Consider the following 18,088-nt stretch of genomic DNA (forward strand, 5'->3'; position numbering starts at 1 on the left):
GGATGCTTGACACAAGTCTCATCTTCCTGCCAGGAGCCCTGAGCTGCCTTTTCAGTGCTCCTTATTCCCAGAGGACAACTCACAGCCCATTAGGGGCTCACAACCACTACAAAGCTGGCTACAGGCTGAGGGGGGTGTGTAGCACAGAATGTCTAATTCTGCTGCTCTGCAGGTGCTTACAAAGGGAATTGCACTAAGGAGCTGACCAGGAGTTCATGTGAAACGGGTCCTTGCGCTGACTTGGTGCTTTGTGCACAAATGGCAACTCACAGCACCTGCAGCAATCACACAGCAATTTAAGAGATGAAAACAGGCCTGAGGAAGAGACAGAGGATGAGGTGTTGCAGGTTTGGAAGGACATGAAAGCAAAAGCCTTCCTTCTCATTTGTGAGGTGACCTGTAGACTTCAGGTCTTAAATGGCTGCAAAATATGAAATAGGTTCAGGCCAATTTGAAGTAATGAGTTGCTTGGCAGGAAAAGGGCAAACAGTGGTGTGGGGTACCACCAAGTGCAGCTGGCAATGAGGAAATTAAAACTGCTTTTACGTGTGGTTGGCATTCAAGCTGTGCTCAGTGGGGTTAAAAGTTGAAATTAAGTGATCATGCCTAAGACAAACAAAAGAAGAAAACATAACCTAAAGTATGCCTTTGTGAGTAGGCAGAACTGGGAGGGAAAGTAGCATTCACTGGGAAAGAAATGCAGCAGGTTAACAAGAATGAGAGCAAATATTGCTGTGGGCCCTGGTGAGTGCTCTGTGTTTCACTACATTGCCTTCAAGGGGCTGGAATCAGTTTTCCTTGCTGAGAAAGGTGGTGTTGCTAAATGGTATTATGATAACGTAATGAGAAATCAGAGCAGCTAAGTCTTGACAAGGCATCCATCTCAAGTTAATTAAAATAGAGAAGTGATCCCATGGTGCCAAGGGAAATAGTAAAAGCACAGATGGGGAGATTTGATTGCTTACTGAGGATTAGTGTGAGTAGTGCAGAGGTCTTAAAAGGACAAAGGGACAATCTGGACAACCTCAAGGCTGGAAACAGAAGCTGAGAATAGATGCAGGCATGTGAATTGCAGATAGAATAATTTTAAGTGCTACTACTGGTGTGGATTTGTGAAGGGAAAGGCAAGCTTTAGGGTTAACCCAACATTTGTAATGATGGAGTTGGGTCTGTGGTGAAGTGTACTTGTACAGAGTCTTGGCTTGTCATAACAAATGTCAGCACACTCATACTGTAGCAGTGCCAAAGCCAGGCCAGGTCTGTTAAACAAACCACAAATTGTGCCCAGTCCAAGCCAGGCTGGCCTGCCCATTTCAGTGTTTCCAGATAGATGTGGTTCCAAGAGCACCTCAGCGCACCAAGGTGCCAGGCACAGCTCTGCTGGGGCCCAGCAGCCAGAGGGTTTGTGCTCTGGCCTGCAGGGGGAATGCAGGTAGCAGGGGACAGGTAAGAGTGGCTTTCCTGTGCCACTGCCAGCAGCCATGACCCACCCATGTCCAGTCCCACAAGGGATCAGAGTGCAGAAATGGAACTGGATCAGCTGGAGGTGCCTTCCATGCTCTGCCTGCTCAGAGCACACTGAATTACACAGCCACAATTTCTCTCTCCTCCTCTGTGCATCCTCTCATGGTTGGGCTGGTTCCTGCACAGATTGCAGGGCACAGTACATGGGGTATTGCATTGCTGCTGGAGACACTGCATGGAGACACAGGAGGCCTGGGCTGATCAGCTCCTAGGACAGGATTGCACAGAAAAGCCCTTCCCTCCACCACCCCCTCCACCCAAAATAATCCCCAAGACCCAACCAAGGAAAAGATCAGAGCAGGAATGGTATTTCCATGAGAAGAGGAAAGGTATAGTCTGGAGGCAGAAAAAAGGGAAATTCCAGAGCAGATAAAAATGCATAAAAATTTCTAGATTAGGAGGGGTCTTCTGAAAAATAAATAAGGCACACGAGTGTGGGAACATGTTTCTTCCCAGTGTTCAGCTGATTAGATGTTGCTTAAGCTCTGGAGGTCTCTCCATCAGGCTGGAGGTCTTCTTGTGCCTAAAAAAGGAACAGAGGCTGCTTATTCCTAAGACTACTATATTAATTGAAAATAAAATCAGTAAATTACTCAGCAGTTCAGAGCAGCTTTTCTTGGGCCATTTGCTGAAATCAGTCCCAATTATGCATAAATTATCAGAGAAGGTGGTCATTTATAGCATGCTAAAAACAGAAAGGACAGCATGAAGGGTGGGTAGGAGGAGCTGACTCTCTTCCAGTTCATTTACAAAAACAAATCCCTTTTTATAATTCTGTATCCCTGCAGACACCCTGTGAGGCTCCAAGGACCCCATTTTGAGTCTGACAAAGAGGGAGTTAACTCACTGCAAGCTGTTCTCCAAGAGGCTGAAAGGCTTTGCCTGCTGCTGGAGAAAGTCCCCAAGCTGGTGTTTATTGATGGTTAATAATGGGACAGACTTCTCTCTATTTTGGGAACAGAAAGAGAGGGCTTGGAATCTTGCCAGTAAACAGCTTGGGGTGTATCCTCAAGGGCCCCTGCCTTCCTCTGGTCTGTCCTTCCATGCCTTTCTCTCCCTTCAGGGCTGGGGTCTCTGCTTGTGTGATGCTTTTGGCAGTGTCAAGGTGAGACACTGGCTGTGAAACAGAGTGCAGACCACGGAGCAGGCAGCTCCTGTGTCAGCCCAAGCACACAGCTGGGGTTCAAGAGCTCCTGACCTGTGTAAAAAGCCTGTATTCGTTGCTGAAAGAACTGGGGTTGTCCAGCCTGGAGAAGAGAAGGCTCCAGGAAGACCCTATAAATCCTTCCAGCATCCAGAGGAATTCAAAGTGGAATTTTGGACAGTGATGTGCAGGACAGGGCCCTGAGCAACCTGGTCTAGTGGAAGGTGTCCCTCCCCATGGCAGGGGGGTTAGATGGTCTTGAAGATTCCTTCCAACCCAAACCATTCTTTGATTCTGTGAGACTGGTGGTGCAGATTTGAGGCTGTGGGAGCAGGGGGGCTCCCCTTACACTGACCCCTCAGCCTCCCAGGCTGCCAAGAGCAGATCAGCCCAGACATGTGATGGCTTCAACTAAAAGTGGGGCTCGGTGCTGCACATCAGAAACTGCCTCACAGAGGGTCTGAAGAGGTTCACAAATAGGCATTGTGGGAGGCTACCAGGGCAGAGAGCTGGGGATGACAAGAGGTACTGTGTGTCTCATTTTCACCATCATTCCACCCTCCAATACCAGGCAGGAGAGAGAAATAAGTAGAGAAGCGGTCTCAGCTTAGGAATTGATGTGGAAGAAATTGGCATGATACTTGGCAGGAAATGAAGAGGCACAAGTGGCAGGGGTTGAGGTGGTGTCCTGGGGGATGGCACACATAATTCCACAGCTGTGGATGGCACACATAATTCCCTCTGTGCTGGAGCTGGCACGGATGTCCCTGTGCTGGTTTGAACACAGCTCAGGCAAGATCCAAATTCATGAGACTGTTATGGGCTTCCCAGGAAAAGCAGGTGTTTGAAAGGGAGAGGGGTCCTGGGGTAGCTGGTATCATGGTGACCACCAGAACATCTGGTGGTGGCAGTGCTTCCAGGAATGGGAGCTGCACAGGAGTGTGTGCCCCTGAACAGCCCCAGAGCATCACTGCAGGACTTCAGTGAGAGACTGGAGCACTTCTGATGTGGTTCAGCTCACAGCTTGTTTAACTGGCTCATTAAAAAGGGTTGCTAATTCATTGAAGTTTTCTTCCTGTATATGTTGCCTTGAAGATTTTGTGATCTCTAGCAGTTCTGTGCATGTTTGTATTTCCCTTAGTTGCTATCCATTGTGCTGGGCTGGCATTGAAATGTTTTCCTTGGAGCAAGAGACTGCTGCTTTCTGGGAGGAAAAAACAGCTCAATTAAAAGGACCTAGGAATTCCTGAGAAAATGCTGAGAATGGATTAGAAAAATAGTCTGGTTTCTAGTCACCCCAGTAGCTATAAATGTAATGAACTCTTGCAAGACAAACATTTGTCTGTGAACAGCTGAGCTACCTCTGAGATACCTGGAGACAGCTGGGAGCTGCTTTTGGCTCCAGGACCTGCTTAGGATAATAGTAAAGGAAAAGAGAGGATCTCTTCTCTGGTGCTTCTCATGAATATCTTTTAATGAACAGGAATTTGAATTGGAGAAGAAAGAAACAAATAATTAAACTAGAAATGAAATTAACTGTGTATTTTAGTGAAGATCTCAGCTTGCTGTTCTGTCCATGGTTCAAACTCTCCCTGTTGTGAGCTGCAACTCTGCCAGCTTGGTGAGAAGTTCTGGGCATACCAGGGGGTGATGTGCCCTCCTCTTTGTGCCTGTGGAGGTCACCAGCAGAGTAAGACTGATGTGGGCTTACGTAACAGTAGTAAAGTGACATCTTGCTCTCCCCCCTGCACTCCCCCCCAAAAAAAATCTTTTAAAACATCTCTTTTTTTAAAAAGTTTGGAACATTTGTGTTTGTACTCCTACCCTAACAGTGTTTTCCTATCATAAAGTCTGACCCTCCAGTGTGAGAGGACAGGGAATTGCTATGGAAATGAGTGGAAGCAGTACAAAGCCATTGTTAGAACAAGGCAGAGACAGGCCTCATGTGGAGAAAATCTCATTTTTAAGCACCTGTGCTGGATAAATAACAAAGGAGCTGCTGGGAAGGGACAACAGAGCTGGTGAATGGCACTGTGTGTGCAGCCCAGGGCATGTTCCCTGCTTGGCTAATAAGGGACTGTGACTATTCAGCACATGCTGGCAGTTAATCTCTGTGCCATATGGCAGCTGTGCCTGGCACCTGCTTCCATCAGTGTGAGATAAGGTCAGCATCTCCCTGTGGGCACAGTTATTGCAGACAATCAACGTTGCTTCAGTGTCTTTGCCACCTGGGAGCCACTGCCATTCCCAGGTACAGTGCTGGGAACTGGCAAGGAGCATCTTGACTTTGGCATTGAGGCTCCTTCCTGCCCAGGATGGTGCTGTGCCCTGTGCTGCTCTGTGCCATGGACACTCATTCTCATCAAAAGGCATCAATAGGAAGACATTTCATGTATTTTCTTCTTGGGCTTTAGCTGCTCAGAGTGACCCCAAGATGTGTTAGAAAGTCTCTTTTCCCAGCCTGGTGGTCAAAGAAGGAGTCAGAGCTCTTCATTTCTCAGTCTCAAGGTTGTTTATTGTATCTTATCTATAAAATTCTTTCTCCTGTCCTGCCAAGGTCGGCTCAGCAGGACAGACAGAGGCACTCTGCCTGCCCCCAGGGGGGTGTTATCTTTTTATACTAAAAACTACGTGTACAATATTTACAGTTACTTCCCAATACCTATCACCTGTGTTAGACAGTGAGCTTATTCTCTAAACCAATCCAAAAGTGCCACCATCACAGCAGAAGATGGAGGCCAAGAAGAAGAAGGAGAAAGACTGGACATGCCCAAATTCCCCCATCTTGCCCCCTGAACCCCCATTCTAAAAACCCTATAAAATCTATTTTTCACCCCATGATAAACTGATTATTATTCTGCTTAGACTTTCATGGCTTGCAGATCCTCATATAAAGTTGGTAATTTCCTCCATGGGTCATAACCAAAATCACAAGTGTCTTGGGCTCTGTGCCAGGGTCTCTGAGCCCCCTAGCAGGGGTCCTGGCAATCCAGGACAGCCAGAGGGATGTCTTGAATTCCAGCATTTTCTTTCACACAGTGTTTTTCCTGCCTCTTCTGTTTCAACTCCACGTCTAGAGTGTTTCCTTCCATCTTGATTCCTATGCTACCTTTGCCCCAGGTTGTACAGTCAGGTGAGCACTTCCAGCTGCCAGGGAGGAGCTGTGGCTCTGCACCTGTGGCTGATCCCTGTCAGCCTGTAAGTGCCAACCTGTCTCTGCCACCCGTTCTAATTCCAGCTCTGCTTTGGTATTTCGTTCTAACTTGCACCCAACACCCTGCAGCCATCTGTATCCCTTCTCAGCAAGCCACCCTTCAAGGAGCTACCACGCTACACCTCTCCTGTGCTTTTTACAAAACATAGTAAGACAGGGATGGAGCCAGATAATTTCTGCTTTGCCTGCCTGCAGCAGCCCTTCCTAGGTGATCATTGCAGCTGAGACAGGAGAGGAACATAAAACTTCTGGTGCCAGCCACCACCAGAAAGACAGCCTGAGATAGATGGATGCTCTAAGGAGTTTGGTGGATGTACCTCCCCCATTTGAGAAGCTTTCTCTCAGGACATGGAGCTTTCTCCTGTCTTAAAGGTCGAGTCAAGGAGTTACAAATTCAGATATGTATTTCTAGTTTTGCTCATCACTCTGTGTGGTACTGAAAATTGGTTTAATCTCTTCTTATAGCTGCTAAATACTCAGATAAGAATGATGTTATTGTTCTTTATCTAAAGGATTTAAATTTCTGCAGATAACTCCTGTTAGCACCAGTGTAGTTGTATAGTGTTCAAAATTTAAGCAAGATTTCTCCTTATAAATTAAACTGCTTCAGGAAAGAAGTTAATATTTTACAAATAGGCCTTATTTAGTAGGCTATTTGTCCTGTTTCACAGATGCATTGCTGTAGGCAGGCAGGAGAGATCATTAAACTGAAGGAACAGTCTAGGATGGCTTCTCTTAGAGTCCTGTATGTCCATAAATGACCATGAAAAGTAGCAGTTGTTTGCTATAAATTTCAGGTCACATCTGCAGCTTGTCACAGGAAAACATGTTTGTGTGTCCTTTCAGCACAAAAGAGGAAAACCTGTCTTTCTCTGCCTTGCCAGGCTTGGGGAATGAAAATGGGTGAGTTCTGCTTGCTGCAGCTCGCAGCAGTCAGGGCCATGCAGTGACCTGCAGGAAAGCAGGAGTTGTCTGGAACTTACCCTGTTACTTCTCTAAACTTTTATTGAAATATTTGTCAAATATTTAGGAATTCTGTTCTTCTGACATCCAGCTTATTTCTCAATATTGCACCTGCAGGGTCGATTTGGTACAAAATTTATTTTGACTTTGTAATCACCATGGCTTGATGGTATTTGGAATTAGCAAAAGTGATGTAGGGATTTAATGCTGAGTCCTCCCAGTCTCTCTCCATGTCCTCTTTTGTTTGGGAGCCTTATTAAAATGCCTTCAAACCAGCACTTTCTAATCCTGTTTTCTTTTGTTCCATGTTCCTTTTGACCTTTCAAAGCATTGAAATCTGAGCTTAGTTTTCACACCCACTTCTTTACTTCCTTAACTTTAATAATTGCTCTGCCTGATTTGTGAACTTTGTACAGATACAAGAGCAGTGTGTACGTCTCTTATCTACAGCAAATAACAAGCAAAGCACTGAACAATCCTTCTGGAGCCACGTGGGGACAGATAGCTGAGGCATGGACAAGCTGCACCTCTCCCTGTGGCTTGCAGAAAAGTTTAGAGAGAATCTTAAAGGTGTAGCAAAGTCTTCTAATTGACATTCTATTTAAAGAAGAAAAAGGGAAGGCTCAGCCAGAAAAACACCACAGTTAAACTGCTTGGATTACTTTCTTCACTGACAGCAGCAGCTCATTTGCTCAGAGTGAGAATATGGATACAGGCATATGGTTCTTCCTGCCCTTCTGGGAGGAGCTGGCCTGCTCATGGGTACTTGGCTGCTCATGACTGGGAAAGCTTCACCAGTAAGGGAGGCACCTTCTGGTCCTACATAAGCCTAGAAGGGGCAGGGGCCATTCCTGGAAGGAAGCTGCAGAAACTCTAACAGCACATGAAGGCTCCTGAGGCCAAGGCTCTGTTACTAAACATGGCTGGAAATAGACCCATGAAACAACATTCCAGTAAAAATATTAATTTGTTAAACCCAACTGTCTCATCCAAAACATTTCTGTTTGAGGAGATGTGAGGCAGCCTTTCTACCCCACTCTCCCCAGGCCCCTGGCCAGGAGCTGCAGTCTCTGGGGCAGAGCCGCAGCCCAGGACAGTTTTTTAGGCTAGGACATGGTGTGAGTTGCTGGAATAGGCAGCTTCATCAAAGACTCTGTGGTCAACACTGAGACAGTGACACAATGGCACCCAGCGAGGCTTAGGGGTGAATGTGAGCATTCCCCTGGGTATCCCCTTCTAACACAGGCTCTTGGGATGAAGGGCTGGGGAAATCCTAGCATTATTCTGTTTGCTTCCCTTTCCTGTCTGCTGCTCCCTGTCACAGCAGCAGTGTACCTGTCAACTTGTTGAATCAGTCAGGTAAACTCTGTGCAGTAGGAAGGTTCTCTGTGTGTACATGCAGTTAAGTGTCAGTAAGATTTCTAACATTTTCTGCTCAGTTTGACAATGCCTGTTTATAGCCAGTAACAAATACAATGTAGTGCAGTCTTTGCAGGAGTTACAGTGCTCAGCATGCAACCTGAGATCTCCCAGACCCATCAGATAATTTGTGGAAGGGGCTAACAGCAGGCCTGTTAGCTAAAGGAGCAAGAAGAAGCTGAGAAGCAAGAAGAAGCTGATAAGGAGTTCTCTCCAAGGCTGTAACCAAGGAGACCAAGAGAAGTGAGGAATTGAAGAAAGATAAGAAGAGAACTTTGCAGCTGGATGCAGTATTTTTAGAAAGTTAGTTGAAGTCACTGTAGCTTTTCACCACTAGTGTTATGTTGATTTATTGTGGCCAATAGTTAGGGTAGAAGAAGCATAAACAATTGGAAAGTGTATAAAAGGTCAGCCATGTTCAATAATAAAGGGTTGCCATCTGAAAAAAAAGTTGGTTGCTTTGTGAAGAAGAAGGAGTCAGTGCTGTGAGGAGCTGCACATGAGAAATCACCAAGAAGGTATGGGAGCTTTGCAATAAGATGGCAACAATAATTAACTAAGCTTTCAGCAGGATGCTTATTGAAGCAGAAATGAGTAAAGTAATTAACAGTGTGTGGTTCAGCTTGAAAATCAATACAGGCTGTATTGAGCCAAAGTAAGAGCCAGAAGAGAGGCTGCTAATACTGTGCTGTCTGCATCAGCAAGATACGTAAAAAGTGCATCCACCTAACATAAATTTACTAGAGAGCATTTAAAAAATCAATAACCAGAGCATTAAGGCCAGGTTTACAGGAAATTTCAAGAGGATCATTCAGGTTGGCACCACAAACTATTGAACACTGAGATGCAATGGCAAAAGGAGCTCAGTTCACAATCCTCAGGAGTGGTGCTCAGAGCTGCCAGCCCCTTGCAAATGCCCAGATGTGGAAAGGCCCCCTAAGGTCAAGAAAATTAAAGGAGATCACAAACAGATAGTCTTCAGAACCACCTGTTCTGGGTGATATCAGTGTGCCAGGACACCAACCTTCCATATTTCTAAATCTAGCACAACTCGACTGAGCAGTTAAAAGCGCCTGTGGAAATCTGAGGGGAGTGGCTTTGGCTGGACCTGCCTAGGCCTGATGGGGTTGAATCTCTCTTCCAATTATTTGCTATTGTCCACTTTTGTAAAACTAAAGCCCTCCTGCCTTCCTAAGGCTTTTCCAGCAGCCCAGGTGAAAGTGAAGAAGTTCATGCCATAGGGCTGACTCTGCCAGCTGGAGCAGAGGAACAGCTGAGCACAGGACACACAGGGCTCTGAACTTGTGCTGCCTTCTGGGCTCTGTACTATTCTTTGTATGTGGGCTGAAAAGAGAGTCATGAGATCCCTTTGTCATGAGGATGTCAACTGAGTGAGCCTTCAGTCACCCATCTAGAACTGGGTGAGATTTAAGTTCCCTTCCTACCCAAACCATTCCGTGATTTATTTTTCTATCAGCCAAAGGTGTGCAGCTGATGTGACAATGAGTTATTATTTTTTCACCTGACTCCTAAGCAGTTGGTGGAAAATACAGTCATGATTTTAAATGGAAATTAGAGAGTCTGACCATTAATTGGACATCCTTGAAGTGGCAGGAGCTGGGAGGCAGCAAACACCTCCACCATTAACAGAGATCTGAAATTACAGTTGGAGGTGATTTATGCACCTGAATTTTCATTCCCTCCTTTCTGTTTTGCGACAAAAGTATAATTCAAAAGTTTTGAGTATACAAAAATATAATTCAAAGTTTTGAGTGCTACTGTCTGCTTAAGGTATTACCTGTGTTGTGACTCTATTGTAGATGCAGGGCATGACCCTGACACCAAATGTATAATTGCATCAATATTGCTCACACACTTTTCAGTGGATGCAGGATTGAGTGAGCAAAAATAATCACCTTCTGTTTTGCCTACCCCAGACACCATAGCAACTGAAATGCCCTGCTTAAAATTATCATTGGTTTTTCCTTCTATCTTTTTGTTCCATATGGCACACCCTGACAACTGTCTCAACATCCAGTTCCTTGGGTGCCAGCTATCGGTGTGACAGGAAATGAAATGTGTACAAGATTTGATGAGTGATGCTGAGTTTCATGAGCTGCCTGTTTCATTACTTGGCATGCCCTGAGGCAGCATGTCCATGGCACAGCAGGACTTTCTGACTTTCTGTGTGAGCTGTGCCCTTGCTCCTGTGGAGGGAAGCTGCACTGCTGTGTGCTGGTAGCATTGGGAAGAAAATTAATACAATAATGCCAGGTTAAGTGAGCCTATTAAAAAAATATCAGATGGGTTTTTTTTGATCACACCGTGCCTGGAAGAACTTGAAATGTTCCTTCTTTGCTGTCCAGATCCTTCACAATTCTGTCATTGCACCCCCATCTCTGATACTGAGATCTGGCATTAAAAGCAGCACAGTGCAGCAACAGTGTGTGGGCCAGGAAACCAGGAACCAAGTGGAACCAGGAACCATTTGGTCTCCAAATGGACATTGGAAGTGCCAGATCTGCCCTGGGGAATGCTGCTATGGGACAGTGTATGGCACTCATCCCAGACAATGCACAGATTGAGTGGAAGGCTGCAACAGATGAGAATTCAGTATTTGTATATCACACATGAAAAAAGGCAGGGGAAGGTTTATCATTCATTAATAACATGAATTGATTCACTGAACCAAAAATGGTTTTCATCTGCAAATAAGATAATTTCATTCACTAGAGTGATTGTGCTACAGTTTTATAACAGGATTGAGAGCCTTTTTTATTGATGACTTCAAATCAATTGTGTTGTTGCATACAAATTGGTGCAAAACCAACCAATCACATTTATGACTCTTCTACATCAGTACACGTGGAATGTTGATCTGTATCATCGTGTATTTGTTTGATCAGGCTAATATTTCATCTGCCTCATTGGACTGATAATGTGATGAGAAAAACTCCAATTACTGAAACTGATCGACACATTCACTTCTGTTCAAAGAGCTAGCTGAGGGATTTGGTCTTTTTTAAGCCACCCAGAGATGCATTCTCTTTTCTAATTAGATTTTGCAGGAAGAAATTAAAATCTCCTTTTTAGGCAAAACCATCTTCTGGCACCACAGAATTCACTTGCAAGTTTGAACTTTCTGTCCTTGAGGAGAGCTGGTAGAATTGGCTACAGAAATCACTTTGCTTCCATGGGCTTTTTGCATCCTCTGCTTCCTTTGCCTTTCTAAGGACTCAGCATAGAAGATCTTGCTTTCTCCAAGTCAGACAATCCTCCCCAAATCCTAAGGAAATGGACTTCCCTGGCTGTGCCTCAGTGAGGAGAGCGAATAGATCTGCATTCCGCCTCAGGGAGACAGAGTTCAACAGTTCCTCAAATTTGGATGACACAACTTTGCTACTTTTGCTGGAGGAATGGTCTCTCACCCCATCAGGCACAAACACGAAGATGTTCTTAATCTCTCCAGTTGTCTGTCTCGTGGCAGGTGTCCTCATCATCCCAACCATCTTATTTGTGATTTTCTCTCGGTTTAAAATCCGCCAGGAAACGAGGTACATGCTGCTGGGAAACGCTCTGCTTTCTGATCTGATCTACCTGCTCTTCTACACCCTGTCAGCTGCTCTCAATGCAGCATGTCTACACCTCCCAAAGGAAGCTTGTGTCCTCCTCTTATTTTTGCTGGCAGTGGCTTACTGTGGGGGCCTGTTCACAGCTGTTGCAATAGTCTTGGACACGTACATCGCTGTTTTGTTTCCTCTGCGCTACATTGCTATTCTGCCTCCCTCACGAACAAAAAAAGTCCTTGTATTACTGTGGATGTGTTCTGCTGCTTTCCCTGGGATTTTCTTCTTGGTGCTATGGTCTACCCACAGCTTTGTGCCCTGTGTCCTGGAAATGTGCTCAGTTCCAGTAATACTAATATTAACTCTGAACAGGACTGATGCTGTGAAGCTCTGTTTCTGGCTTTCTACCACAGTTATCATTCTCTGCCTGTCTGTAATATTTTGTTGCTATGCTATTCTGTATTTTAAAACCAAACACTCGGGTATATGGGGGAGCATCTGCTCCAGAGCAAGTGTAACTTTTGTAATGCACAACACTGTCTTATTTTTTTACTTCTTTCCACTCTTGGCCCTTTTTGTAGAATCATTCTTGTGCATTAATGTTTTCATCAGACTGCAGACAGGAATCTTGGTCTCCCTGACAGTCTGCAATGTCCTCATGATTCTTCCTAAAGTTCTGTTCCCTTTTCTGTATGGGCTTCGATACAGAGAGATCTCAGCCTCTCTCAAATCCATTGTCAGGAGGAAGCAGCTTCACCCAGTGTCACCTGCCCCACCACCCTCCTGAGGCAGCACAGAGCACAGTCACAGCACAGGAGCTGTCCTCACCTTGTTATAGTGCAAGACTGATGGAAATCACCCAGCTTCTGAAGTGGAGAGGTGATCAATCCATAGTAAGAAAACATGGGTTCATCACTGCCTGCTTTGTGCCAAAAGGCCACAGATCTTTCATCACGACACAGCTGAGAATATAGTGAATGCTACCCTGGATGAAGTTCCAAGCTTTGTTCTGATGTGAAAGCAGGACCTTCTGGAAGAGATATTGAATTAAGGTCATTTTCACCCACCTGTTCCAGATGCCTTTCTGGAGAAAAGAAAATTAAAAATAGGTAATGCAAAGCAAAGGAGTAACCACAGGTCTTGTGACAGCATCACCTACAGCAGAGGATCCTTAAGCTAATGTGCTGTAAAAACAACAACCATTTCTTTAACACAGTACATTCTTGCAGGCTTGGCATCCTAAGTCCTGTTCTTGAGAACTTGCACAGAGAGGTGCCTCTGGAAACTGCTGCACTCTGTGTAACACCATTGCTCAACTTGTGCAGTGTGCTGGTGTATTCGCTGCCTTATGGATTCCATGTGACAATCTGCAAAACCCTGGTGCTTTGATAAAATCTCCTCCTGATGGGAAGCCACCTTAGATCAGTGTCTGCTGGACAGCCCAGCACATGGCACTGCCAGGCATCACAGAGGTGGAAGTGCTGCTGGGGGAGGGAGGGCAGGGGCAGCAGGTGCCATTCCCTCCCTGCCGGGTGCGGAGCTGCTGCGCCCGCGGAGCCCAGCGGGGGCTGCAGGAGGGCAGCCCAAGCCCTGAGTCCCTGCTGGGGCCCTGCTGAGGTGACTCGGCCGAGGCTGAGCCCAGCGGGGGCTGCAGGAGCCCGGGCAGCCCAAGCCCTGAGTCCCTGCTGAGGTGACTTGCCCAAGGCTGAGCCCAGCAGCTGGTGCAGCAGGGCAGGAGCAGAGAGGTGCCAGGCTGGGCACAGGAGCACCCACACTGTGGCTCAGACAGGACCCGGGGCGAGGGACTGAGCGTGAACACCACTTCTGAGTCTCTGCCCAGGCAGCTCCCAGTTCTGCCTCACAAAAATCTCCCCCAGCAGCCTGATCTCAGCTTACAGCCACACCATGTCAGAGCTGCTGCTGCGTACCTGCCACCAAAGCCTCGGGAAGGTCAGGAGAGAGGTTGGTGTATTGGGGCAAGAAAAATGAGATCCATTTTAGGTTTTCCAGATCAGCCACCTACCTACAGAAGACATACAAGCGAAACATATGTCTGACCTTTGCAGAAACCAAAATGTCATTAGCTATAAACATCTAATAATGTGGGAAATTTAAATTGCTGTTCTGTCCCTTGAACTTGAGAAAAGAGTTCTGTATTTCCAAAGATAATATTTTTAGAATTTGTTATGTTTATGTATAAATACATTGGACTTTTAAAAAGGTCCTTGATTTCACTCTGTGCAGTATTTTCCTTGTGCAGACTCTCTCCACCTTCTGTTTGCTTAAAGCAATACACAGAAAGTGCTGAGTGTGGCTTTTGGCTATTTCACACTCATCTGAAGAATTCCACTACGTGTGAGCCAGGAGGAGATCAGTGTCTGGTTGCATGAAGTGTTTTTGGCAGCAAAGTGAGTTCGAGCAGTTCCTGCTGATCTTCTCTCCTCATTCCCAAACTGCTTTTACTCTCCTCACATTGCAGTGTCCACTCTCTCCTGTTTGCTGATGCAACTGCTTCTGGGGTTGCAGGTTAAAAATATCTCTTCAAAGAGAAGTGGTGTTTTCATTTTAACTGAGGTTATCCCAGTAATCTTTTTTATAGGATCTTCTGAAAACAGCTGCATCAGCACAACTGAGGGTGTAACAAATTCCAGTTCAGAGGTGGGGGAATGAGCAGGGACATCTTAGAGGCTTTGCTGCTAAGGGACACTTCTTGTGTGAGAAGTATCTCTAAGGTAAAATTGTGGCAAGTGAATGAACTGTAATAATGCATATTGGCTTTAACCATGGTTCTGTGCTTCTCAGTCCTCTTCAATAAAAGGATCTAGAAGTTGCTTTTTACTGGCTGCTTTTATTTTTCTCCAAGATGAATGCACCATGGACATCTGTCACAGAAACTATATTTGTGTACTTTATATTCAACCTGTAACAGGGGTCTTCCATAATACATAGGAAGGATGGGAAAAATGTCTGCAGACTGGATCAGGCTCTTTCTGCTGAACCCCTTTGGCATGTGGGAAGATCAGGAATGGAAGAGGCATTTGTGAATCCCCAGGCTTTAATATCCTGGGCCAAATTTTTATGCCAGTGCCCAATGACAAGGATGCTGATAATTCACAGGTTGTTTTGTCTATGCAAGGTCCATTCACATTTACCTCAATTGGAAATTTTCATGATAAGTAGTAAAGATAACTGTGTAAATAGCATAGAGTAAGGTAATTCTATATGGAGCCATACATGACTTTGTGTAACAGCAAGTTAACAGTACTTGGTCCTCCTGCTGCCCTCTGACAATTGTGAAGGTATAATCTGGACAGGATTCTGTTGCCAATTCTGTAACTCTCTCTTACATACACATGTCCTGGATACAACGAGAATTTCGGTAACATAAAAAAGGATGCTGAAAGACAGAGCACACGAATCAGTGATTATGGGAAGTTTATGTATGTATAAAGCCTGCCCACAGTGACATCACAAGGACCAGGCAAACAAAACACTGCTCTGTGGAGATGGTCTTCTAAGAAAGATCATTTCAAGCTGATATTAATTCTCTTTAAAGTGGTTAACATTAGATAGGTACCTTTTTCTTAAGTGACTGCTTGTAAACGACTTCTTCCCATGGAATATTAGTGTGCTGTTTGGTACAAAAGCAGCAGGTTATAGTGTGTGCATACAAGAAACACACCATGTGCCTGAACAATTTGCCTTTGGGACTTCCAAAGGGCTCACCAGGGCAATGTCACAAGCACTGGGTTCCTATAATGCTTTTCATAAATGTTGTGGGTTTTGTCTCAAAGAATGTTAGGCTTCTGCATTTTTGAGAACCTCATGGGTGTAGTGATCAGCAGCCTTGTATGGATGTCTCCACATAAGCTCTGGAAATTCAAACTGAGACTGTTTACCAGAGCCCAGTAATCCACCTCTCCCAGGTCACATAAGTGAACTTCTCAGACGTCAAGAAGTTTGGCTGCCCTGCATTTTAGTTTGAAGTGAAATGGAGAGCAGTTGGCTTTAACATGTGATTTAGCAGCTGGGGGCAGTAATCCTTTAATGAATTGCAGCAGCATGAATCACTAAAGGTATTCTAATTTATAGCCTAAATATATTCCTGGTCAGTTTTTCCCCTCTTTTCTTGTGCCAGTGCTGTCACAACGTTTACCTCTGCTCTCTTCCCTCTCCTGGCTGGATTTAAAGTGCAGTTTGCTGTCTGTAACCTGCAGACTGAAGGGAGTCAGACCTGCATTCCAGGGACTGGGGCTGTGCCATACATCACTGCAGACATAATTACATCAGAGATATGTCTGTGCCTCAAATGAGATCAGTTTCGCTGTCAGGAGATACAGAGGATCTCCATGCAGGTAAACAAGCACACAGCTTTGGATCTGAGGTACAGTTCATTGCAAGCATTTGAGTAATTATTCAGTAAAACTAATTAACCCCCTGCAGTTTTAGTAATTACTGTTGGAGTGTCTACTTCTGCTCCATCAATTGGCTGTGTCATTTTCTAATGGAACTGTAATATCGAAGAGGGCAGAAGGAAAGTGCCATTGCCTGGTTGCACTGGGGGCAGCCGAGATCCCTGGGGCTGTGTCAGGGCTGGGGAGCAGCAGCAGCTGCCCCGAGGCAGCTCCTGCAGGGACAGTCAGCTCCGTGCTTCGCTGGTCACTGCTTTGTACACCTGATACTCTGTGCTCCTTGGGCAGGAACTGCGGCTGTGGTCATTCCCTGCCGGAGAGGGGGATGCACGGCAGATGGGAAAGAGCCTGTGATAGGAAAAGGAAATTACACGGTTTTGAAACTTGATTTCTGTTGTCTTCTGTCTCCACCCCCACCTCGCTGCTGGCAAACGAGTGTCCAGCACTGCTGGTTCTCTTTTCACAAACCTTGTGATTTTTGGTGTCTGTATAAAACTACTGATTTGGATGTTTTTGTTTTTCAGTGTATTTCAAGTCCTTCGGATTGCAACATGAATCCAGAAGGTACAAAAAGCAGAGAGACAAATAACCACAACTCTTCACTCACTGCTATTAAAATGTCAGAATTTGTGAGCAATTCATGACTTAGGAGAGGGGAAAGGAGCCAAGCTGTGGTTGTGCTGTTTTGTGTTTGTCATTGAGGGCTGTTTTGGCTTATGATTGCCCAAGGTCTGCACATGTGACTAGGAAACCACCTTGGGACAGACAAGAGGCTGTTTCCTGCCTTTGAGATGTGGAGTTAAGAATTTGTATTAGGAAGTTTATTTGGGCAACTTTTTTCTAATTCAGTAGTTTATCTTTCTCAAGGAAAAAAATACAAGTTTTTGCTACAAACATTACAGGGAGAAAATCAGCAACCAGTTCCTGAGGGCTACTGGTTTTTAGGATGATTCTCAGCAGGAAGAACTAGTCAGATTCAACAGCTGCTATAATTAGTTTTCCCGACAGGTAAAGATACAAAATGCAGCTCCTAAAGAGGAAAGGGAGACTCCCCCCATTCATCCACCTTCTCTGTCTCTCTAGACCAGCCAGTGCCTACCAACCAAGGCAAAGGTGGTAACTGCTCTTCACAAAAACCTTTTGAAATAAAACACTCTGTCTGGAGGGTCCTTCTTCATGCCCTCTGAAAAGCAGAGTGGGGGCCAGCATGGAAGTGTGAGAAGTGCTGACCCTGCAGAACGACAGGAACGTAAAGAAAGAAGGGGAGCAATTAAAAAGTAGTTGAAAATGGAAGGCCTGTGGGAAAGTTAGAGTGAGAAAGTGTGGGGATTGGCTGAAATTGCAGAGATGAGTTCAAGGCATGGGGCAAATTGCAGAAGAAACAGGATTTCCTGCAGTCTTTCTGAGGGAAGGACACAGACCTGTTGGAGGGCTGACCCACCCCACGGGCTGTGCCTGCCCTGCTCAGCCTGCACCAGGACTGTCTGCAGGCCCTGCCACACCACTGAGCACTCAGGCATTAGTGTGTTGAAATTCAGAAACCTGTGGTTTTTTCCCAGCCTAACATGATAGAATTATTATTTTTAATACTGTATAAGGCAAACGGAGACATTACAGAGAGGGAGGGAGGCTGGAAGAAGTCACTGCTCTCTGCTTGGAGAGATTTGTTTTGCACTGCATTTTCTGTCTTGATTTAATAGCGAGTTGGCTCTTTCCAGCAACTAGGCAGGGGAGGAGGGACGGGAATATGTTCCCAGTCTTTGGCCAAGAGTGTCCCAGGGCGTCCCGGGCGTGACCTCTTCAATGTTTGTTTTTCTTTCCCTACAACTGACCCAGATGCTGGGAT

The 18,088-nt window shown here is 45.5% G+C and overlaps 1 protein-coding gene across 1 annotated transcript; it reads left to right on the forward strand.

Annotated features, from left to right (window-relative positions):
- Window positions 1-11,558: 11,558 nt before the first annotated feature.
- On the forward strand, window positions 11,559-12,617 carry GPR148 (G protein-coupled receptor 148). The gene has a single exon (XM_036388402.1). It carries the CDS (start codon window positions 11,559-11,561, stop codon window positions 12,615-12,617), a length of 1,059 nt encoding a protein of 352 aa, XP_036244295.1.
- Window positions 12,618-18,088: the final 5,471 nt, after the last annotated feature.

Source organism: Molothrus ater, chromosome 10, assembly GCF_012460135.2.
Source record: "Molothrus ater isolate BHLD 08-10-18 breed brown headed cowbird chromosome 10, BPBGC_Mater_1.1, whole genome shotgun sequence".
NCBI lineage: Eukaryota > Metazoa > Chordata > Aves > Passeriformes > Icteridae > Molothrus > Molothrus ater.

Bases quoted from the DNA above. Each gene is read 5' to 3' on its own strand.
- GPR148 (XM_036388402.1), top strand. From the start codon at position 11,559: ATGGACTTCCCTGGCTGTGCCTCAGTGAGGAGAGCGAATAGATCTGCA.